At 41.4% G+C, this 25,479-nt stretch overlaps 1 protein-coding gene across 6 annotated transcripts in view; it reads left to right on the forward strand.

The window, feature by feature from the left end:
- Positions 1–25,479, forward strand: part of adkb (adenosine kinase b) — a 114,452-nt gene that overhangs the window by 59,603 nt on the left and 29,370 nt on the right. For all 6 annotated transcript variants that reach the window (XM_030401471.1, XM_030401469.1, XM_030401473.1 and 3 more), the window contains one exon: positions 22,631–22,801. In XM_030401471.1, coding sequence (XP_030257331.1) covers positions 22,631–22,801 — 171 coding nt within the window. The remainder of the gene's footprint in view (positions 1–22,630; positions 22,802–25,479) is intronic.

A 25,479-nucleotide genomic window follows, 5' to 3' on the forward strand; every position in this document is an offset into this window, starting at 1 on the left:
CTGGCTTCATGTATAATTGATAAACTGTATGTTCTAGGTGTCAGCTTTAAAGAGGGAGCTAGGACTATATCAGGAAGCTATTTTTCCTCTCTGAGGCGAGCATCATTTTTATTTTGTCCTCCCCCGTTCTCTGGCTTATCTTCTCAGTTCAGAAAGCCCCGTTGAAAATTATCGTTTTCTTTGAAGACGACGTTCGGGAAGTGCAGCTTTAAAAGCACATCCTGTTCCTGCGCCTATTAGGAGTGCTAGTCCAGGGCAGATAGCCATCTGCAAAGTTGACTGTACATCCTGAGTTATCAGGATTAGCCATCTCACTCTTGACACCTAGCACATTAATATTAGCTATGGGAGACTCCATCCTGCTGAAAGCAGCATAAAAGGATTAATGCAGCGCTTATCCTTTTGGAAATAATGCCCTTTATTGAGCGGATTTGACACTGTAAAGGCTAATGATGACATTGAATGGAGCCAGAATAAGTAATGGTGCATCATCCCGTGTCATGCAGCCAGAATGGTCGCTATTTGCATTCCGGCGGCTCAAACCGTATTGATTTTGTGGAAGGCGTTGGGTTGTTTTTCCTCTGCAGCAGTAAGAAAGTGTTACTCAATCATCAGCGTCTTGTAGCTAATGACAGTCCTCTCCCTGTAGGCCCAATGACATGCTCTGTTCATCCTCATACTGTACGCTACGATCTCACCTCTGAGCACTCTGAGCTGCAGCAATTACTGTACATGAAACACAATATGGCAGCGTGTCACCCTCCCCGCCTGTCACACAGAGACTGTGGGACTAATGTGGCTTTGCCCACTCACTTTAATAGGGATAAATTCGTATCCTGCCACTCAGATCTAAAAGTGTTAGCTGTACGGGCTATTTTTGTGGAACAGAGGAGGCTTTAACACCAACTTTGTACTCCATAATTTCCATTTGAGAACAATATTATAACCTTGAAAAGCTTTTTTTTTTTTTTAAATCGCCCATATATATTTGACTCTGGGTGTAAACAGGAAACGTGACTGCATGGGGTAACTGGATTTTCTGTCACACTGCAAGAATTTAAATCACACTAAAATGATTGTAATTCAGTGCGAGAGAGTCTCCTTGACCCCACCCTCCCCCAACAAGATTTGATTATTAAGAGGTTAAACAACTGTAATAATAAATCTGTCAAGTTTTTAATAAGACATGCCATTTTGTAACCGGTGTGATGGCAGTGAGGGGCAGACAAGTGGCCATCAGGGCCACCTGAGAACATTCGCTCTGTTCTTTCTGCTAAATTGCTCCTCCGTTAGGTGTTTTTTTTTTTTCTTTTTCTTTTAGCTGACAAGATAGTAACCTTATCAATCACAGCTGCTTCCCTCTCTCTCCCAAGGACTTGTGTTGATATGTTCTAAGTGCTCTCTCCTTTGGCGGTTTTAATGAGTATATTGCATGCTCATTTGAGCGATGCCTCCCTGTTTCTTAATGAGCTGATAAAGCCCCAATTATGGAGGCAAATCCTGATTTCTGATTTGCATTACCGACTCTTGTTTCACCACACACGGCGGAAATGTACATGATTGAGGTGCTGAGATGTTGGCCTGCCTTCCCAGAGACCTCCATGGTGTGTGTGCGTGTGTGTGTGAAGGGACACAGGAGATGGACAGATTAGATTAGATACAGTAGATGCTGCACGGCCCCGGCCGTTTGTGCGTAGAATGTGATTTAGTTGTGAGGTTTGAATCGGGCTGTGGGGCTGCTCTGGGCTCTGTGATGGGTGAGGGGACAGACTGACAGTGACAGTGGGGTGGTAATGGCTCTGAATGAGGAGGAATGGCCCCTGTAAGGCCTCCTCTCCCAGTGGCAGAGCAGGGCAGCCCTGTCCAAATACACTGCAAAATGAATTCTTCTCTACACCTATTTTTTTTGTCTCCACAGAGCTAGGAATCAAGGCTATTTATAGCTTCACCAGTCTGAGGAGAAAATGGTGAAAGAAATGGAAAAATGCTACCCTTAAAGAAATCCAGCCTTCACTTTTATTAAGTATCAGCAGCTGCAGTAACGCCACAGCCCATCAGATGTTGAGACATGAGTTGAAGTAAAAAGATGAGAGGATGTTGTATCACATTTGCAGTTTTTTTTTTTTTTGAACGGGGCCTCGATCCGATAGCCGAGAGGGAGGCGCAGGGGCCCGATCAAAGTTGACCCCTGGATGTGTGATCAGAGATGTGGGCATATCGGCACGAGTGCAATTGCATGCGAAATCCCAGGTTTGTTTTCCGAGCAGCCACATATTTGCCTCTCTTGCCCTCCATGCCCCCTTTTTTCGTCTCTGAAACTGAAACATCATGTCTAGAACTTTGGCTGGGGAGCTCTGCAGTTCATGAAAAATGCATTCACTCTGCTCTTTTTCTAACTCTTCGCCTCTGATACCCTTGTCATATCATATCCATGTCATGTCAGGGTGTGTATTAATTATGTAGCAGGCGCAGTTGAGGAGACAATATTGATGCATCTCAACTAGACATCCCCATGTATATTACTCACTCGTTGTTGGGAAATATAAACAAGACTTAATTAAGGATGAGAGGACCCTTTAATATTTAGCCTTGTGAGTAAATAATTCTTAGCCAGTGTTTACAGGAAGCATTTCTTTCTCTTTTGCCTGCTTCTCCCTCGGGCTCCATTTTATTCTCAGACTCTCACTCTGTTCAGCCGCTGTGGTCACTTCCTCCGGTTCAACTGAGGTGTCAACCCGGTCATCCTGCCTCTCTTTTAGGGGTGGTTAATCTGCCCAATTTCCCAATTCGATTCAATTCTGATTATTGAAGTCTCGATTTGTTTACAAATCAATTTTAGATTATTAACGAATATCGATTCGATTTTCAATTATTAACGATTATTGATCTTCCATTTAACATCAGTCTGCTGCTGAATTATTTTACTTATCTTTTGAGTAACACCTCACAGCACCTTCAATATTGTATAGTGTAACTGTAATATCAAAATTATTATTTTTTAATTTGTTTTAAATGTAGTGTTTCACTGTTAAAAGAAAGCTGCCAAGCTCAGCAGCCGGACTCATGTTAGAAGCATTGTTGGTGACGAGAACCAGGGCGTGTTTCTCTATTCCCCACTCGTCTGCCATTGCTTTGAGAAACTCACACATATTTGCGCTTGTGTGGCTATCATCCATAGCTTTCGTCTGAAGTACGTAGGACATTAGCTTCCATTAACTGCTGACATAATGAGCTGTAACGGTCACATATGAGACTGTAGCTCTGGATGTCCAGGCATCGCAGGTTATTGCTACCCTGTGAGCAGAGTTGAGGGACACTTGCACGGAAAGCTTTGTCTCCTTGTAAAGATTTGGAATCGATTTAAGTGTGAAAAAGCTCCGGGATGGAATAACACGTCTTGGCTCCAGACTGTGGACCATGTAGCGGAAGCCAGTAAGAGGAGGACTCCAGTTTGTATTACTATTTCAAAAAAAAGAAAAAATGTTTTCTTTTTTTCTTTTTTTTTTAATCGATTTTTGGAAATTTAATAATCGTCAATATTATAATCGCGATTAATCAATAATCGATTTTTTTCACCACCCCCTACTCTCTTTTGGTGTCTTTATGTGACGCCGTCGATGGGACCCAGTAGCACCTTTTTTTGGAGGTGGCCCAAATCTTTGCAAGCAAAAATATGCGCAAGTAAGAGGTAATTTTTTTGTAATAGAACATTGATCTGCAGTTGCAACACATGATGTCAGATCCTGTTTGGGATTTGTGTTTTCTGTTTATGAGTCCTTCTCCATGCTGTAATCTTGTGGAACTGTGACAGCACTTGAATATATCCCCTCACCAAATGAATATCAGGAGGGAGAACAGTTCTGGATGGTTCCTCTTGAAATGCAGCTGTTTCCCTCCGGTCCTCGTCCTCCTTCTGTGAAAAATGGTCTCTCAGGATTAAAAACCACTACAAACACTTCAGAGATATTAATCTTCCTCTAGGACTTCATTCAAAAAGTTGCTTTTAAAAGAGAAAAAAAAACAAAAAAGATTTTACACACTTGCTATGTTTAATGCCAAGATGGATATCTGTGTTCCGCGCAGATTGAATACATCATGCTATGAAAGCACACTGTCAGTAGATAACCCTGTCAACTTTGATCCCATGCACTTTGTAATGCTAGAGTGATTGTTTTACAGCGTGGTGATTGCAGCGGTTTGGCAGGAATAATTGAAGTTAAAGGTGTCGATCCGTGAGTGTAGCCTGTAGCCTGACACTTCAGACGTATTATGAAGCCATCACGTCTAATTTGCACAGGCCTCTTTTGTAATTTACCCCCAATTCAGAGGAACAGTCTCCTGCTCTGCAGCACAATGCACACTCTGCTCGCATTGTTCATGCTCATTGGAAGAGACACTGAGTGAATGAGTCTTGGAGCTCCAATAATGTGCAGCACTGTTCCTGTCATATTTGTTGCTGTGTAATGGCTCCTGATTTGTAGTTTCCTGCAGCGCCTTTTTCGGTTTTGGTGCAGAGCAGTCAGTGCTGCTGCGCGCTACACAGCAACTGCTTTCTGTGCATCCAGTCCAAGCAACTTGTTTACTACTGGCGGCTGAAGCAACTGCTCGACAGATAAAGGACCTCAAAACATCGTATAGTCTTTGAGAGGGGGAGGAAACCTCTTCAGAGGAAAGATTGGGGTTTTTCCACATGCCGCCCAGACATTCTCACACATATTGAGTTTGTCTGTGCGCATCTTTGAAGATGCAAATGTGTCAACCACATGTAACCAACCACCCAGCGAGAAGCTGAGATGCTCAACTGCCTTTCTCACGGCTCTTAAATGGCTGCCAGTGATCTTCAGCGGCTCTGCCTGTCTGTGAAGCCTGCAGTTCCTTTTTAACAGGCAGATTAGTTTTTGTGGGATATTGAATAATTTGTGCACATTTATCACTGAGCAGAAACGTCAGTTCAACCACATTAAGAGACGGAAAAGAGTTTGGCTGTAAGGTTTTATGACTTCTCCTGTAGCGAAGTGTTGCAGTAGATAGTGTGTGTAAGCCATTAATTGGTCGTCAATGTAAACAAGGCGCTGCCAGAGGCAGTCAAATGATTTATTCAGTCCAGTCACCAGGATAAAATGTTTGTAGTTAACGTTAGTGTCAATCACTGATATGCTCACATTTGTATGTGTCATAAGCTACATAACATATGGACATTTATGTCTAGAGGTGGGAAGAATGGTGGTGGAGTTGCAGGCAAGATGACTGGGCAAGCCAGTGACCGCAGTTCATAACTGCGTTTCAACATTTATCAGTGTAACATCACTGGCTAATTTGAAGAAGACAATTTCCAGCCATATATTTGTGACAAGAAATACATGTTTGTTTCTGGCTAAACATTTTAATGGGATGTCAGGGCATCTCAACAACAAAAAAATCTTATTTTTGACGAGAAGTTGGGACATGACCTTTTTGCTGACTCTTACAAAGTGTTTTTTGTCACTGGAGCATTGTCACAACAGAGAATTTAAAAGAAAAGGTGCAACATAAAGAATGTTTAAAGTTGAAACATGTCTGTTGTTTATGGAAAAATCCATTGCCAATATTAACTAGGGTTAGGGAACCGATAGGGTTCAATTTGTGAGTTACACCTTTTAGATCTTTTCTTCCTGACAACACAGACAGGGTACCTTTTACTTTGTACATGCATTCTCTCCTAAATCAAGAGAATATTTATACCTCAAACTTGCCAGCCTGCTTTGACGCCTGCTGTAAGAAAAAAATAATATAAAAAGACGGAACATCATAGCCTGGCATATCCTGACAGAGGAGACATTCGTAAATTATTAATTTTTCCCTTGCACTGTCACCTATCATTGCACTATCCCTCTGCTCCTTTCGTTTTTGAAATGCAAGAGTGGTAGTCCTGCAGCATAGCAAGTCATGTTACTGGCACTCATTTCAATATCTGAAGTGAAAGGTCGGGATGATATATTCTGTCCTGCCGCGGTGACAGTGACTTACATGCTACCAGTTCAAGATGGTACACTTTTACGAGGCCCACCCAGCCTGTCGAGCAAACTGATAATGAATCAATCTGTGTGAAACATTTATGGGTGCCCACCGCCCCCCTCCCCCCCTTCCTTGCGTGAGGCCAATTAGAGCATCCTCGGTGGCCCCTGCTGTCTGAGTCAGGGAAGCCCCTTGCATTGTCATATCAATATACCTCTGTTGATCTCCAGCTGAGGCGAGTCCGGCTGCTCTTTCCACACATGCTAATTTGCATTCGCCAGCATGTGTGGGAGATGGCATGCTGGCTGCCTCTCCTCCTTGTTCCCAAACCTACTGTTGCCTCCCTCTCTCTGTCTTTTTTCAACTTTTTTTCTTTTTTTCTTTTTTTTTTTTGAGAGGGAAAGGTTTCTTGATTCCTGGCATGCCAGAGAAGGGTCCTCTGAGGATTACATTGGCTAAGCCCTTATCACTCCAGGAAATTCACTGCCTGCTTAAAAAAGTGGTAGGAGTAGAAAATCAAGGGGAAGTGTTATTCTTTTTAAGTTTCTCCCTATTCCCATGGAAAGTTATTACGGGTTTGAAGAAAAGTCCTTTTTTTGGCACTCAAGTTTTTCTCGCAACTGCATTTCATATTTCACCCTTCCTTTTTTTTTTTTTTCCAAGCGGCTGGTGGAATTTTAGAAGTGGAAAATGTGAAGGCAGGTGCTTGAGAGGGAGAGAGGGGGAGGCTTAGGGAGGGCTGTGCTCACTGGGAAGCGATGTTAAACATCCAGGGGAAATGTTTGTTATTCTAATGGGATACCACCATGGTAACAGCTTTTAGAGACTCCCAAGGCTTTGTGTCGAGTATATGCACGCTTTCATCAATCTCGCCTAATTTCTTTGGGGATTAGCAAATATAATCAGTCCTTTTTTCTCCAAGTCGTCACCTGCTTATCGACATGAATATTATGGTGAAATTTAGCAGAACACCGCCCTGTTGGATGTGGGGAAAGCAATACACGGGCCATTAATATAAATCACAAATTGAAGTGAGTCACTAAATGGATTCAAAAGTCATTAGTATTCCTTTTTGTGCTGAATGACATCTCAGACAGAATAGCTTACATTTTGCACATACTTGCTTGCTTTTTTCAAAAAATAAAAAATCCTTGCAACCGAGACCAAAGCACTTCTGCTCGTATTACATCTCCAAGTTAAACATGCTTCACACAGAGGTAATGAATTATGTTATTTTCAGATTTAATACCTTAACAGGGGTTTTAAAGGCAATGGAGTGAACTCATTTACAAGACTTGGAGGAGAGAAAAAAAAGGAAACCCAGCCTGATGAGGAGCCCCTGTTTTTAAAAGGCTCCAATAACTCGTAAGCCCCCCTCTCAGTTTTATACCTTTTCCTCTCCCCCTGCAGATTTCCTTAAGTGGCTTATGTGAATTGCAATTGCCACATTGAAGCCGGGTGTACACAGAATACATTTCTTCCCGGCCGTGACCAGCTAACAGCGCGTTGAACTTGTGCGTGTGGTGATGGAGAGGTTTCACACACAGCACTGCAGCGCCATGGGAGTAAAACCTGACCTAAAGCTAAGCCCCCAGCCGGAACAGCCTTCCATCAAACTCTCACAACACTGCTCTCTTATCTACTGGCATTTCTGTCTGATACAAATAGCCAAGACGTGATATAGTTGGCTACATGTCATATCTGGCATTGTACTACGCTCTATCTGCTCCCCCCTCTGTGAAATATAATGCTTTTAACTCACCAGCTTTTTGCCTCGGCTATTTTTTCCATCTGTAGCAGAGACAGAGACCAGTGTGTTTGCTCGTCTTGGCCAAAGGCCAAAGGCTCTTTCTGATATAATCCCCACCATCGATCAGACTTTGTTTACTCTAACATGGTTTCTCTCCCCTCAAGCAATTAGAAGGCAACCTTCCACCTCCTGCTCCACAGACCAGCTTTATACGTTTATTTTTCCCTTAAGTGGTAATTTTTCATGTTGTGGCTAAGCTCTAAGAAGTGTGGGTGTATATTAAGTAATGGATACTCTTCAACCAGACTGACATGTTGGATACCAAATTTTTGTAAATGTTTCTTTGTCTTTGAAGAGTAAAATTCTCCAGTCTAATCAGTATACTGTATCACTTTGGGATGATTCACACGTTTCCTATGTAGCACTCCACATCCTGTGTGTTTCGTTTAGGCTACTCCACTTAGGAATCTCAAGCACTTTGAAATTTTAGAAAAATGGACCAAGCCGGGGATAACTCTCCTCTCGGTCTGAGAGGCTCTCGTCCTAATAAATCAGGCGGGAGAGTGACTGGCCTTCCCTGTGGTCCTGGCTAAAGAGGTTTATAATCCACACAGAGAGGGGAACATTTTGTTTTATTGGTAATATTGTGATCACAAACAGAGTTATGACCACTTAAAACACTTGTGCGGAAATACTTACCTTGAGTCAGTGACATGAATCAGATACTATTTTTTTGTGGTTTCATTTTGAAATGAATGTTTTAGTTAATCATGTACATAAAACGTATTGGAGAGGAATTCTGGGTAAATTAAAACTTATTTACTACCTCTTTTCTATCGGGAGCACTATGTTGACTTTTCATTTCATTTAAGTGATCTGAGTGGGAAATCAAGCAGTGATGAGAGGCCTAAAAATGGCCACAGCTGTGCAAAAACTTAACTTTTCTTTACCGTAAAAGTCTCAATTTGTGTAAATTAATGTTATACTGTGTACTACACCTTTCAGTGATGGTGCAACTGCAACTCTCCACTATAGAGTAAAGTATTGAGTGTTTATTGTGTAGAGAACAATGAATGGGTGAAGAAGGACCAGATGTAAATTTGTTCCATTCACCTGTTGTTTTGACTCTTTTAATATGTGCATAAACCCCCCCCCAAAGGATAAAATGGTTCAAGTATCGAAGAAGGTTTTTATGTTTTATGCTGAGGTGGAAAAGTTGATGTATTTGATAACAGCAAAATTTGAGAGTGCAATGGAAACACTAGCATTACTTTGCATTTACTTTAACTGATTTTTATGGAAAATGTGTTCTACTCATACCAGCAGAAACAAAAAGAAGGTCACAGTTAGAAGGAAACTTCTCTGCAAGAATTTGGGAACATGTGTAACAACAACAAACCATAACTAGAATACCTCCACCAAGGCCCAACAGTCTGTTTTAATTCAATCGAGCCTAATCCAATATCAATTTCAATAGCCATGAATCGCTCTAAATTTAAATCACCCGTAGCTGCTTAACCATAATTGAATCTCACCAGAGCTTCAACAGCCAACCACTAGGACAACAACACAAGACAGATGGATCATAAGCTCCATTGTTTTGTGGGAGAACGATAGATTGATAAACAAGAGAAATTAAAACAGTTATCTCAGCTGCGCATTGATGGTAGTTGCAGGTTTCTATCCCTATTTGTTAACATAATGCAGCTTAAAAAAACACTAAACACAATGAAAACATTAAATAGTATAGATTCAAATTGTACTCATTTGTAGATACCAGCCACCTAAATACACCAGATTTTTTCAAAAGTGAGAAAATTCCTTTATCTGGATCCACACCATAAGGTAAATGAATGGGGTCTATTCTGGATCCAGAACCATCCTCCATAGGATTTTTTTCTCCATTCAATAGTTTTGGAGAAATCCTTCTGACTACAACCAACCATCTACAACTGATCAAACAAACCTTCTACAACCAACCATCTACAACTGATCAAACAAACCTTCTACAACCAACTATCTACAACTGATCAAACCAAATATCTACAACTGATCAAACCAACCATCTACAACCAACCAACCAACCAATCATCTTCAACCAACCAACCAACCATTGACAACCAACTCCAACCAACCATCTGCAACCAACCAACCAACCAACCAACTAAGCAAACTGGCAAAGTGGACAAAACCTTAAAATTTGGACCTCTGCCAAGGAAGTTATGCCATAGTTGATAGGAGTGACACAAATGTTTTGAAAAAGTTTAACAAGCATGCAACAAAATGCAAATGAAAGGAAAAAAAAGGTATTTAAACTCATAAATACTCCTCTTTGTCCTCACAGCTTTGTGAGGACAACACAGCATGGTCAGCAGAAAAAACATGTGACATTGGTCAACAAGTGTCACTGATTGTTTCCATAAAAACATAGTGTCATTAGCGGATACTTTTTTTTGACTTAGTCAGTCTTTATTTTGGTAACACTGTCTACCTTGTGTTGGAATAATCCAAGAGTAGAATAAGGCTGGTCCAAGCCTGTAGATAAACATATCGTCATGAAACTATTCCCTGACTTGTTAGTCATCTTGTCCTACAGGAAAGACACTCTTAACCATGTTGGAGCTAATAAGTCTTGAAGTCAGAATTATCAAAGGCAGGCGGCATGCTAATGCCTCTGAACAATTTCGATTTAACATCTAACACATTGCTTCACCCTGTTACTTGTGCTTTTGGCAGACAACCCTGACGCCTACCAGCAGCATCTGAATTTTGTGATTTCTTAGGTTTTGTTTGATGCTTAAGAAAGACTCATATTTTCTGGCTGTGATTATAGGCATCTTTAAGTCTGAGATGCTATTCTCAAGTGGGAGAAGCTCTTAGTACACTACACTACTAATATGTGAGTGCTTTGAGGGAGGAAAATGTCTGTTTAGCCCAGCGGAGAGCAATAACTTTCACAATAACTCACAGAAAGAATGTAAGTAGAGGAGCAGTGGGCAACTTTTAATGGTATTGTCATGCATTCACTTTTAAAAGTTGAAAGTAGTCTTTTAGCCTCTTCCATATTTTCTTTTTTTCTTTGATCACTAAGATTTTGAAGTCCTGCGGAGGTATTTCAGCTGTGAATAGTCGTTCACAGGTAGAGAAGTAGTCCTCACTCAGCAGCTAATCGTAAAGGCATTTTCAAGTTTTGGCAGACACCGACCCCTTCTCTTAACAATCAAAGCACCACAGCAACAAGTGAGTCTTTTTAGAGCGGGTACTTGCACTGACAAGACCAGTCAACTTTCCGTTGAGTGCGCCGATTCTGCTCTTCCTCTCTGTATGTTTACATCATCTGTGTGCACTGACATATTTTTCTCCCTCTTGACCTGAATAAAAACAAAGACAATCAGAGTTGACAACATCACAGCGCTGGCAAGATAAAAAACATGTGGAGTGAATAAACAAGCTCTAAAGTTTCCTAGCCTTTGACGGCGTTTCTTACCAGTTGTCATTTTATATAGCTGTGTCATTTTGTGCATAATTCCACGGTGCATTGGGTTGGCTTGATTTGATTTAGGACCTCCACTTTCAAGGAAATTGGGCTTAGGGTATGAAAGTTCACACTTCTTGCCTCCAGGCAATTGATTTTTCTGAGCTTGATTCTAGTGCTGTAGCAATACCCAGTAGTGAGTGTTAGCACCGTGTTGTGTCACTGAGGTCCAAAGATACTCAAACCTTAGTGTGAACTCAGTCTGATTTTATAATTTAAAGTTGGAACGTGCAAAGTTAAACTAAGTAATCCATCAGTAGACAGAAAATACATTTTTATCAAAGGAAAATTGCAAATATTCTTTGTTTTTAGCTTCTCTAGTGCAAAAAGTCTCTGCTTTTCTCCATTTTGTATGATCATATGGTGAATATCATTGAGTTTTTAATTGTTTGTCAGTGGAAAAAAAGCATTTTTCGGGCATTTTCTGCCTTACTATAGACTTTCTGTAGGCTGAACAATTGCCAACTCACTAATTATTAGATATTGAAAATAACAGAATTAATAGCAGCACTTGTTTTATTATAGTTTGGTTTATTGCAAATCATAATAAAATCTTTAACAGCATAAACTGTAGCAATTTAAAGGAAATGTTTGTACTTTAAAGATACGGTATGTAACATTTCTGCATTAAAATGTCCAGTTGAGTTGTGTAATCAAATGATCCCAAATGTTTTCAACAATATTCAAACACAGAGAAATCCTTAGTTTCACTGAAGATAACGGTGTGTTTTATCTAGTCAGCTGTTGCTATAACTCTCTGGCATCATCAGACAATACGACAGAGAATGAGGTGGGTCTGTGAACATGACTGAACATGTGAATTAAACTTTAAAAAATTCCTCCTTTTTGAGCATTTCTAGTCACATCAGATTTTTATCAGCAGTGTTAGTTGTTCAACAATGAAGATGATTCCACGCTGCATCACAACATCATCAAAATAGGTCTTTTGTTTTCATTGTTTTGATTGAGAGAATTTAGCAGCATAAATAACATGCTGTGTGTTTAAATATAGAAAAAAAAATATATTATGTATCATTATATAACAAGATGAGAATTAAAGGCTCACTCTGCTGATTTTACTCATAAAGGTCAGTTTACAAGTATTGAGGAGAACTACTCAGTCTGTGAAAACAGTTTATAGTATGATGTCCGTTGTGGATCTGGAGAAGCTTTCCACAGCCTGAGAAAATAACCCCTGATGATGTTTGGTTTGGTTTTCGAGAAAGAACTAAGCGCCTATATAGGCAGGCAGGGCTCAATAAAAATACACTGCATTATAGAAAGTGTAGAGTCTGGGATTTTGACCCATAGTAGCATCCAAAAGTCAAGATATCTTGGCATAAATGGCACTGTACAGTACCACTGAAAACATGAATTGTGAAATCATAACTTGAATTGAGAATAAAGATCATATAAAAGATCACACCATAGAAACATCCTAATGCAGCATTTTTGAGAAAGTCTTCACACACCAACCAAATCACTAAAATTAATGTTATCAAAGTGTGTTTCTGAAGAACCACAGATTTCAAACTTTAGGAAGTTCAGAAGTTCAAACTTTAGGTTTCTTTATGTTACATTTTCTGTTTCTCCCATCACAATGCTCTGGTAGTGCTTTGGTTAGGGTTAAAAAAAACATCATGTTTTGACTGAAAATACCTGTTTTGGTCGCTACAACCGTGGCTGAAAATGTCCAAAGTCTCAAAACAAACTTAAACTTAAAAACACCCATTTTGGTCACCACAAACAAGGCTGGATATGCCATTTCTAGCCAAAATTATTGATGTTTTGTCTCCACAAGCTCAGCGAGAAATTCTCCTTAAAAATATCCAGTGGTGTCAGGCTTATGAATGTTGAAACACTGCAATCCCCCGTCAAAAATATCCAGTGATTTCACACTTACAAATTACTTAAAAATCACAGTTAAATCACTTTAACAGTATGATAATGCATACACATTTCAGCCATTAAGGTCTTCAGAGCAAGTACAATATGGCCACCTTTGAAAACGTCCTAATGTTTAAGTTCTGAAGCAGCACTCTAGATATTCCAGCAACTATTTATGCACGTTTGGCAAAAAAAAAAAAAAAAAAAAAGTCTGCTGCAACTTCTCGCTCCCGTCTGCTATTTTTGATTTGTAATTTGGCGATCAGGGAGAAAGCTGTTGATGGCTGTTGGTGTTTTCATCGGAGGGCCATCACATTACAGTTTCAATTATAGGATTTTTTTTTTTTTTTTTTAAAACACACATGAATAATTAAAAGTTATTTCTCTGCCATGTGCTCTCCTATGTCGCTGGTGCTGAGAGCACACAGTCCGAAGTTATTATTAGACTGAATGTAAGCGGCCCCGTGTCCTCGGCTCTGAGCAGTGGGCACCGAGCTCCTGCATTGAGTTTGACAGCCTTCACACAATATTGTGCAAGGGCGCTCCCTTAGCTTCTCATGCTGGTTAAATGTAATATGGCAGATGGATAGTATTTGCAGGGAGAGCGGGGGTCTCACCCTCCCTCTCACTCTTTTTTTTTTTTCGCCGTCTCTTGCCAGTACCTCAGACATTTCAAGGGGGAGAAATATGTATCAAATTAACTCTTAGCAACAGGGCCTCCGAGCTCCCTGCCCTTGTCTTTTCAGCAATCAGAGCTTTGTTATTTTAGTCTTTCAACCAAAACCAAACTGGATTCAATGGCTTCAGCAATTACCTGTAATTTTCCAACCTGGTGCGCTAGCTTTCACCAGAGCGACTGCGAACAGTGAAAGATTGTCTCTTCGGTTGCTCATTTTAGTGTTCAAGTTAAGTGCACTAATTCATTTACATCCACGGAGTGGCACATTTGGAAATGTTCACTTCCCAGCAGCAGGAATGTCTGCAGAGATTTAGTTTCTGTCTGTGCACACAACCTCAGAGTCACTGAAACTGGAAACCCCTCTGCAATGTCGACACTCCGACACTGAACCTCTGCTTTATACATCTGACCCATATATTAATATGTCCCTTTCAAGCCAGTTCAGAAGAGACAACTCTGAAGCCCCGACATCTGTTTTCACATTGCAGACTTTTATCCCATTTTTCCATCGACCCCCACAAATTCCCCTTTCGGTTCCCCATCCTGTTCTTGAATCGTGTAAGAAAACTACAGGAGCTCAACTTGACTCCATAAATGTATGTGTGTGTGTGTGTGTGTCAGTGTGTGTGTGTGTTTGTGTGAGTCGAAGTGATGTTTCCCCTTCAGAGGTACTGGAGGAGAGAGAACTGCTCGCACTAAAATGCTAATTAAGTGCAGTGTGGCAGACAAGGACACTTGAGAGTGTATGCATTAGCAAATTTTAACTCCCTGCAAACCAAACAGTTTGTTCTGGGCTAATCTCCCAATGATGGAGGCAAGAACAACAGTAGGAACCAGAGAGAGCAGAAGATATAGAGTAGCTTCAGAACATGAAGAGAGGAGGGGGCAGAGAGAAGCATGGTTTTTCTTTTCATTACCAAGATAACACAGTTTTAGGAGAAGAAAGCATCTCCTCTGGCATCGTTCGTTCGTTTCATCTCCTCATAGAGGTAACATATGGTATCTGTAAGGGAGAGTCAGTTTGTGCTATGCGGTGAATAATTTTGTGGATTAGTATTGGCATTTAAATGCTCTTGGCTTTAAATCTTGTCTGTTTTAGATCTTAAGTACATTCCTTGGCATCCCGCTCTCCCCGCTCAGGCTGGCCTCTTCCCCCGGCCAACACATTTTTGAAACTGTAGAGCTTAACAGGAGAGCAAAAGGCAGCCATCTGAAAAGACCCTGAAGCTGATCTCGAATTACTTTTTAGAGAGATACCACTCAAATCAAACGGATTCTTCCAATGTTGTGATGCCAACAAACCCTTAACCTGAAGTTGGGGTTAAAAACCTTTTTACAATTTTTTTTTCTTCTTTCCCATCCATTACTTTACAGAGTGGAGGCGTCTGAGGTTAATGTAATTACGGTCTCTGATGGTTGTACAAATTGCAGGCTGGTAGTGTGACACACGCTCAAGTGCTCTGTGGTTGGCTCTAATGTCCTGTTTTATCCACGCTCATTAAGACGACCTTGGCCAGGTATGTTTAGTTATCGCCGTGACCTTCGTGCTGCATCTCTGTATTTCACGTATGACCACGAGAGACCTTCATGACATCGGCTGGGGGGGAGATATCCGCTAGCTTGAATATCAGGTAATATTTAAAGCAGAGTAAAGGTTTAAGAAATAAATACTGCAGCAGTTACTAAGTCATGTCTCTGCCCAGTTGTTAAATCCAGCGTTTGTGGCACATTTATGTTGCCCCAGAGAATCCCGGCTGACATGATGGCCCCCTCTCCCTCATCTCTGAGCGGCCTTTAAAAGCACAGCCCTCCCTTCTGTTTCCAGTACAGTTGGCCTCCCTCCAGCTCCCTCCAAGAAGTGGATGAATTCCTAGATGTCTGATAAGCTCCACCAGAACACGATTCTTAATGGAAGAGAGAAGAAGAAGAAGAACAAGAAGAAGGGGGCCAGATGCTATCAGCGCGGTTGAATTGCCTTGCAGTCAGATCAAACATCCTAAAAGTTGCTGGGAATGCTGAATCATGTCGCGGGGTTGTTGCACATTTATCTTCTCTGTTGGTTTAATTGAACTTGTTTCTAAGTGAAACCAACTGGCCGCTTCAATGCAAACAAAACATCATTAGCATTGTGAAAATCCCAGTTGTTTCGTTGCTTTTTTCTTTTCCCCCCACGCATTTTCCTTTTGAAATAAAAAGCCTCAAATGAGCTCTTTTCATCCTTATAATTTTGCTCTCTTCCACTCAAGGCACTTTGTGACACCATAAATCACTTACCTCTGTTTGTTTGTCCTCTCTCTTTCTCCTGTTTATCGAGCCAGAGACTGACACAGGTCCCCCCCACCCCACCCCTCATCATGTGTGAAGGTCTTGTTTGTCCCTGTGTGTGTTTGTGTGTGTGTAAAACAGCGGGACCTTCAGGATCGGGGAGTAAAATGTTTCTCGCAACACTAGCGTAGCGTGCCGGAGGTGTCTTGATGGCGATGGAGTCATACTGAGCTAATGAAGCTCCAAACCTCAGCTATCGATCCACCTCGCAATGGTGCTTTACAGAGATAACTGAGGAGGAGAGCAGTGTGTGGCCTCACGCGCGCTCTGATCTGTGTGACATCTAATTCTGTGTAATGAACCCTGTGCACCAGAGAGCATGATGGGGGGCTGTCTATGGTAATGACAGGGATAGCATGGCCTGGGCGGCTTTTGAAAAGCTTTGAAACACACTGCTGGTTAGCTCACAGGGCTTTCCTGACATCGAGGAATATATCACCAGAGCAAATGCCTCAATAAAGAGGATCTGAAGCAAAGTCGCTTTGCAAAATCGTATACATGTGTTTGACTGCATAAAGTGCTTCTCTGTAGTTTCTGTTGTACACAGTATTTCCATTTCTTGCCTAAAAATAAAGAAGGGATCCCTTCGCTGTTGTTCTTCCATTGTGTGATCAGAACTTTTCCTTACCTCAACTGAAGGTCTAAACCTGCAGCCACATTAGCCCTCTGTCCATCGAAACTATAACAAAAACACACTGCAATAGATACTGAGCAGTAAAGAGTGTATCAGAGCAATAATATAGTTTGTATGCTAGTAGTGTGGCGCGACACTGAACAGGGCGAGGGCACACAGCTAGAATAATGTCTTTTATTTTCGAGCACAGTGCATAAGTGTTTCTGTCGGCCAACCGAGGCCATGAGTTGAACAAAGGTTAACTACAACCCATGAGTCTGCTCGAGCGGGCTGGGAACAGGGAACACGTCCTTGAATTTGTCAGTCGTACTGGCTTTCACAGAGAGATATTCACAGAGTTTGTGCAACTGCAATATTGGGCTGCGTTCACACTAAAAACAGCACCACATTAAGAAGAAATGCAATTTGCTGTATTGGTGTTGCTACAACAAAAGAGCATCAATAACACTGAAGAGTAATGAGGCACCAAAACAAAGCGGTTTAAAAATACTCTGAGGGTTTACCAACAGTTGAACGTTATAGTGCCGACAGTCAGTGTTTTGATAATCATGAAGTAAACAGTGACATTACTTTACGAAAAACTTCAGGCAGTTTTAACTTTGTTGCTGGATGATCAGGGTGGTCTTTGAACCGGCACCCTTGTTGGGCCAGTGCAGTGGTTATATTCAAACAAATGAGAAGGTTGTAGTTATTAAAGCTGCACTAACATCTTTGAACCTACATTGACATGTTTGGCCTCTTGGGGGCAGCGCAACAAGCTATAAAACGTTCACAGTATAAAATGTCGAAAGAGCCTCCGTGCCTTGAAAGTGAAGTCAATCTAGAAGTGCTTTAAACCTGCACTCTTTTTCTAATGGCCAGCAGGAGGCTAATCTACTGATAAATAATTTGTATTGTATGTAAGCGTATGAGAAAATAACCCTACTTATCACTCAGTTTATTAGCTAAGTGAAAGGTTTTCTTATGAGTTTATAGTCTTAATCACTTGTTTTCAGTCTTAAAGATCTGTAAAGTATGGTCCCATTTAGAGTCGAGGCTAATTTACGCCCCCTTTACGTACGAAAATAGATAGGTCTGTTTACGGACCTCCGCTTTTCCTCCGCCACCATCCAACTTGCATTTCATCCCTGTCCAATCTCCTCCCAGCTGTTATGCGCTGTTTGCCTCTTTGCCTGGGCAAAGTAACATCATACAGATGTTCCAGTCTTCTTGCCAACTGATAACCTGTCCTCAAAAAGCTTCATGATTTTAAAAACGTCTTCCTCTTGTCTCGTGGTTGTGTCTCACTTGAACTGTTGCCTACTCTGCTATACTGCCCCCCACAACTACTGCTCCGTTGGTCCGTATCCATAAGCTTTCAGAAAACGTGCAGAAATACAGACAAAATTAACGCAGAGTAAAGTCTGTATCTGTATGTAATGTTAAAACAGACGATAAAGAAGGGTATGCTTTTGTGCTTAGTTTACTACCAGGGCATTTTCATTCAGACCCAGTCAACATATCCTACGCATCCAGCAGAAACGGAGCCACATCAGAATTTGCAGTCAGGTTTGTGGCCACCTGCAAATGAAAGTCCAACACTCGCTTTCCTTTTTAGTGTTGGTTTTGATCTCCTCAAGTCCTGAGGGAAATATTGGTCTCTTTTAGCTGCTAAATGCTTCACTGTGTCCACCAGCTAGTCGCTAACTGTGTCTGTCTACTGCCTGGTGCCGGGCAGGTATTGCACAGTGGGATTATCGGAGCTTTCTGACGGAAAACAGCTGCCTCCTCCTGCCTGGAAAGAACTTTGAGGAGAGCAGATAAGACTGTGCCAAAACAGTACATTTTACTTCTATGAAACTGAAACACTAAAAAGCTTTATAGATCTGAGGGGGAACTCGAGAGTAAGATGATAATTCTGTGTTGGTTTGCTACGAGTGACCCCTTTACATTATGTGTAGTCTTTTCATCCATTTTTAATAAATATTGATAAGAGCAGCTCTAAGGATAGATGGTGTGTAGATTGTAAAACCCTCTGAGAGAAACTTGAGATTTTCCGGCTATATAAATAAACTTGACTAACATCTGGGGATTTGATAAAATTTAGTGCGATTGCAGAGGCCATAATTACTCTTCTCACTGAAGTGGTGATGGTTTAAATTCCCTCCATCATTCCTGAATAATAGGAAGTGTCAAACAAAGCCTTCATGACACAGTACTTTGAACACTCCCCCTGATCCCTGCAGAATTAAAATAGACCTGGGAGGGAAAAAAGAAAAGCTTTTCCTTTTCCATGACCACCTCGGCTGCCGGTGCAAATGAAAATGCCCTTCCCAAAATAGATCATTTTTACCCTTCAGATGTCCACTTTTATTTTAAGCTCGGTGACACCATGCCATCCATCACACCCAGCGTTTCAGATGTGAGCAGCCCCGGGGAAAACACTGATACAATGCAGGGAAAGTGTGATAGCGTGCTGTCGCTGTGTAGTTAGGACCTCTATGGTTAGACTACCACTAATTTCATCTCAGAGTAGCATTTAGACATTTTCTTTGTGTGATTAAAGTGGAAGTCATTCCTCTTTTTAGGGTAAACATTGAAAATGGATGCCCTGCCTTTCCAATTCTTCCCTCAAATTACCCCTTGACATGGCCAGACATCGCTCTGCATTATTGTCTGCCAGGAAAATGCTTTTCTGAATGCTTCATTGGATGTTTTGGCTGGCTGGAAATTGTACGAAGTGTACCCAGCGCTTTGATCATCTTGACCTGGAAATGCGATAGTCACCCCACTTCAGAGGGCTCTCTGACACCTAGGAAACTGGATCTGGTATTCTTGATACATGATCTGCACCGCAGCCCTAAAGACTCAAGTTCTCCTGTTTCGTAGTCGGCAGAGACTACTGATGGGAACTGGAATTTCACATGGCTCAGACTGAGGCTTTTTTTTTTTTCTCCCACAAGCCACTGGAGTCACAATACTCTGGTCTGGTGGAGTCTGGTGGAAAAAATGGCCTGTGTGATTTTTATGAACGAGATTCCTGCAGCATTACTTGAAAAAGAGACTCACAAAAATGTTTGGTTTTTTTTGTGCGTATTTTCCACTTTTCTGCATTAAAAGCCAATCAAGGATTTCTGACAAATGTTGTGAAGCTACATACAAGGGTGCACACTAACAGACATTATTCATCTTAGGGTTAGCCTTCAGGATGTCCTGCTGTGCTTTGTAGCGGAGGTGGATCATAGATCAAAACATAAAGTCGTCGGGCAGTGATTTCAACTGGCAGCCCCACAGGCCACATTCAGCTCATCAAAGATTTCCCATCTGGTCAGCAGAGTTCAGAATCTGATTATTCTCAAGCTTTATCCTCTCACCTGGTTGACCCACCATCAAACCGCCCAGCTCCCAGACTGGTCTTCCACAGGAGCTGACAGCAACGCACTGGCCACCCAGAGAAGTTGTTGGAGCGTCGCTAAGCTTGTTGATTAGCGGCAGGAGGGGTCACTTGGATTTATTTTTGTTTTAAATGCAATTTTGAGGAACTTTGCTTGAGTATTTCCATTTCTTTTGATAACTTTAGTGACTAGTTACTCCACAGATTGAGAGTATTCATTGTGATGGGCCATTACTTACTCACTACATGTAACCAGTAGGATAATGATGTGAGGACGAGAGAGTGAGAGGAGATGAGAAGGGATGCTGCATCAGAGCTATAGAAGTGCATTTTTTAGATTTATCTGCAATCAGAAACAAAAAGCTACGATGGCCAAAAGCAGAAAAATTATGAATATCAGCTTAGGTAATCTGCCAGACAAATATTCGCCCTATCCCCAGTCTGTACACAATGGTGAAGGCTAATAAAAATAACATTAATTTTGTAAGAAAGTGAAAAATGTATTTAAATTCAATAATAGGCTAATTAGGCCTGAATACATTTAATCTATTTAGTCCGCCCCCGCAGTGTCTGCCTAGAAAAACTCTGGCCTTAAGACAAATGTAGATGAATGACCCCTGCTGTAGGGAAAAACATGCAGAGACGGGATTTCATTCAGGCAAATTTCATGTATTTAAGTATTAAGGCTGTCTTTTCCCCTTTTTTTTAACTAAACTGATGTCAAGACAAGATGATGCTGGGTGATGCTGGCTCAGCAACATCCTGGGAGAAACCCCTGAATTGTGCTAATGTGGAGTTTAGAAGATTATGGTGTCATTTTACGGTGCATATTTTCATCTGTCTTTGGTTTATTTTCACATTTTGATGGCATTCTCTCACTGTAACATCACTCAGACTGAAAGCAGTGTGTTTCTCACGTTTATAAATGCGTCACGTCAAACCTAAATGGACTTGAGCGATCAATCACAATTAAGTGTCGGAGTATTTTTTTTTGTATTACATGGATTTAATTCATTGTGAAATCACTTCATGTGTTAAAGTCCTGAGCAGCATAATGTGACTGCACTGGCAGCGGTGGTGAAGGCTCGAAGTAAATTACACAGAGCCAGTGTGTGATTAGAGAAGCCGTGGCATGGCTTTTAAAGTTCACCGCCCCTCAGGATATTTGATCGAGCCGCCGGCCTTTGATCAGCGTTAACATTACGGTAACCATGACAGTTTATTTTCAACTTCCAAAAAAAGACCATTTGTGTCAGAAAACAATCTCCCCTTCTTCTGACACCTTGGCACGCCGCAAAAGAAAAATGTCAGGGTCAGTGATGGGCCATTAGCCCGGAGTGAGTTCCTTTTGTGCTCCGAGATCCATTTAAAACACCTTTTTAGTCTTCAACAGATGGTACCGTGACACAGCAGCCATAGGCCCTGACCTGGGCCTTAACTTAAAGACATTTCCAAAAAGACCACAGGACATACAACAGCGCAGAGGAGCGAGAATGTCTGCCCGGAGAGTGACTGACACCATGAATGTGTAATAAAGCGTTCACCTGCTTAGCACGGCTGTATTGTAATGCCTTGTACATTTGATTGACTACACAGTCACCCTCTATTCATCGGTATTATACCCTTTTCTTTTTCATGGAGGTCGCTCCACCGTTGCTGCAAATGTCATAGTGTTTTAATGAGAACTGCGCTGTAGCCCACAATGGAAGCTTTTCAGCCAGATTAAATGTATCACTGTGCTGAAACTTTCCTTTCCTCTCTCCCCCCTTTTGCCCCTATTGTGACACAGTGGTTTTACAGAGCAGCTTGTTGCTGAAAAACAAGGTTAAGAAGATCAGTATCAAAGGAGGAGTGTTTTTGTGTGGCTTGCAGGAGAGTCTCGCTTCAGGTTTCCACCTGAAACACAAAGGTGTTTTCTTACCTGATTTGTATTCATTCACACAATGAGTGGACCAGCCTCTCTTGTTTCCAAGTAAGGAGAGTCCAGACGAGACTTTTGTTCGCCCTATCATCGGATACGTGCATGTTGCTTCCTCCAGTACGAGCCTTGGAGCCCAGCCACAGGCTTTGTCCTGGATGGATTTTTTCCTGCCCTTTTTCCTCTTCTTTGTTGCACTTGTATGTGTTCTAAGAAACCATTTCAGATAAATGTTTCAGCACTACTGCTGTTTTTTCTTTTCTTCTGGCTCCTGTGTTATTTCAATAATACCAAGCCTTGTCACCCTAAAATTGCCTCGTCAGAATCCAGAACCCACAAATTAGCAGTTTAAAGTGTTTCCGTCTATAAGAGCCACGAGTTCAGTCCACTCTGGCCCATATTGTACTGTCAAAACCCAGATAATTCTGTCTGTACAGTGGTACTATACATAATTAATTTGTATGGTTCAGCTGAGGTCAGTCCAACTGCTGAAAGCATGACGTAAGTAAATGTTATCCTTGTTTTATTTTTGCAGGGATTTTTCCTGACCGTGTCCCCGGAGTCAATCCTGAAGGTGGCGAAGCACGCGTCGGATAACAACAAAATCTTCTGCATGAACCTCTCAGCACCTTTCATCAGCCAGTTCTTTAAAGAGCCCTTGATGAAGGTCATGCCTTACGTCGACATCTTGTTTGGCAACGAGACGGTAAGTTGAAACGAGACATGTGTGTGTTCAGGCCTCTTTCGCCACATATACTGTTTTCCAACACGTTGTTTTGATTAAGATGTACAGTACATGTGTTTCCTGTGTATGCTTACATTTATCTACTCAAAGAAGTTTATATTTTCAGTTGTGTTTTGTTTTTTTGTTATAGTGGGAAGTCTCTAAAACCTGTTTCAGGAAACATGTTTTGTGTCATAACTGCTGCAAAAACCAGCATTGATTCTCTTCCAAAATTCTTCATTCATGAAAAATACATCACTTAAGCCATGCCAATATCTGCCATAAAATGTTTTACAACTTAAGGAATTTGAGCATAGCGAATTAGGATATATTGACTTTTTTTTAGCCATGCTAGAAGTGCAACAATGTCAGGCTGTTGATCAGTCAAAGGCTGGTCCACCACTTTAGTCTAGACTGAAATATCTCCACAGCTATTGGCTGAATTGACAAGAATTTTGTATAGACATTTATGGTGCTCTGAGGATGAATCCTGATGGTTTTGGTGAACCATTGACTTCCACCAAGACCTTGACTATTTGGGTTTTTAAGTTATAATACAGTATGTAATCTTTCTGCATTAAAATGTCTAAAATGACAAGACCTTCGTTATATATTTTGTTGAGTTGTGTACTTAAGTATCCTAAATATTTGTTCAAACCATGAGAAATCCTAATTTTACTCTGAACAGACGACTTTCCCATCCCCAAGCGCTTCCAGGTTGTGTTATTGCCGGCTCTGCTGTTGCAAAGACAACTGGATCGTTTTCTGTTTTCCTCAGAGTCACAAATAACAACAACAGAGGACGAAACGTGAGTTTATTCAATCGTTTAGTCTATAATAGAAATGTGAAAGCAGACAGAATTGGTGCCACACCGCAACCCTTGGATTGGATCGCCAGTTAATCTTCCATTTCCTGGGAGATTTCCTGCCTGGTGGCAGACGAAATTGTTGTAGTGAAGGCGCAGTTTATGGCAAGCAATCAAAATGCCCATGGTTTCATTATTCTACAGTATATTCAGTACTTTGTGCAATCATTTACTTTATAATGATAAATTAAGCAGGAAACTTGTGTATTGCCAGTTAAATCTAATGGTGTGTTTCAATTGGTCACCTGTTGCTGTAACTTCTGGGGGAAACATCAGATGAGGAAGAAAAAGAGACTAAATATACCATGAAAAAAACTTTAAAACGTCACCTCATCCATGAAAACTTCATGCCACGTCCAATAGATTTCCACTCTCTTCTTTAGAAATGAAGACAGCAACTCCCATTATCCCCTGCTACTTCACAACATCGACAAAATTGTGTCTTTGGTTTTCATTGTTTTGATTGTGAGCCCCTTAGCGGCAGAAATGACATGCCCCGCATTTAACTGAAATGTCACGCCAACTATTGATTGGATTGCCAAAAAATTGCATTCACGACCTCCACAGGATTAACTTTTTTAACATCATAACTGCTAGACATCAAAATGTTAGCTTCATCACAATTCAGCCATGTGTAAGCCCTAATATTCCCATCAGAATTTATGTTTTCTCCTTAAAGAATCCAGCCTGCCATCAGCTAATTGGCATTTAATGTTTGTATGAGATGCAAAACCCAGATCTAAATGCAGATTAGATGCTTTTGAATACTTCTGTTGTTATTAAAAAACATTTGAAGGATTGTGCAGTCTTGTCGGAGGTATAAGTGCCTTATAGTTTAATACTATATCCTCTCACCTTGTTTAAAGCATCAATCAAAGTGCCATGTCCACTCTTTCGCTCCACTCATCGCTCTCATTGCTCCTCAGTATCCATTTAACTTCTCACTTATCACTGCCCCATAAAGGGATGAATAAGAATTAGCCCAGTAATCACTCATCTCAATCGCGTCACCATTTCATGCCGGTTGATCCATTGATTTTTTTCTTTTTCTTTTTTTCGCTGCTCTATGGAAGCGAGTAGCTGGTTGGAGGTCAAGCTGTGGTCACAGACCGTGGTGCTGCTGGGAAGTATCCTCTAACAGGCCAGCTGAGTTTGACTCGGAGGCACCGCCTGGACAAACTGCACCTTCAGGGGGGAGGAGGAGGAGGAAGAGGAGGGGAGAGAGAGAGGAGTGGGGGAGTGGATAATCACTGGACTGAACTTGCCTCCCCACTGCTAAAGCTACTAAACAGAGCCCTGTCTTTGGGTTAGAGATGGGGTCCACAGACCAGGACAGAACTGGAAGGAACTGCTCAGCATTTGAGGATTTATTGCTGTGGCTGACTTCAGCATTTTCCTTCTTTTCTCTCCTCTCCCCAACATAAGACCTCCCTTTTACATATGCACCCCTCTCTCTCTCTCTCTCTCTCTCTCTCTCTCTCTCTCTCTCTCTCTCTCTCCCTCGCTCCTTAATTGCTGTGAGGAACGATTCTGTGTCTCCTAAACCACGGTGTACATTTTGCAAGCGTTATGTATTTTCGGGTGGGTGGTACTGTAACTGTTTGCTTTAGAAGTTTGCTCACACCTCCAGTCATTACACTTTAATGACTCTGGATAATTGCAATGCATGTTTGTTGAGGGAGATTATCTTTCGGAGTCTCTGTCAGGGCTTGCTCTCAGGAACTGAACCCGACTAAGTCCGCCAGAATAGGAGATTCAGTGGGAAACAGAGCAGATATTCACTGCTCAGCTGCC

Source organism: Sparus aurata, chromosome 20, assembly GCF_900880675.1.
Source record: "Sparus aurata chromosome 20, fSpaAur1.1, whole genome shotgun sequence".
NCBI lineage: Eukaryota > Metazoa > Chordata > Actinopteri > Spariformes > Sparidae > Sparus > Sparus aurata.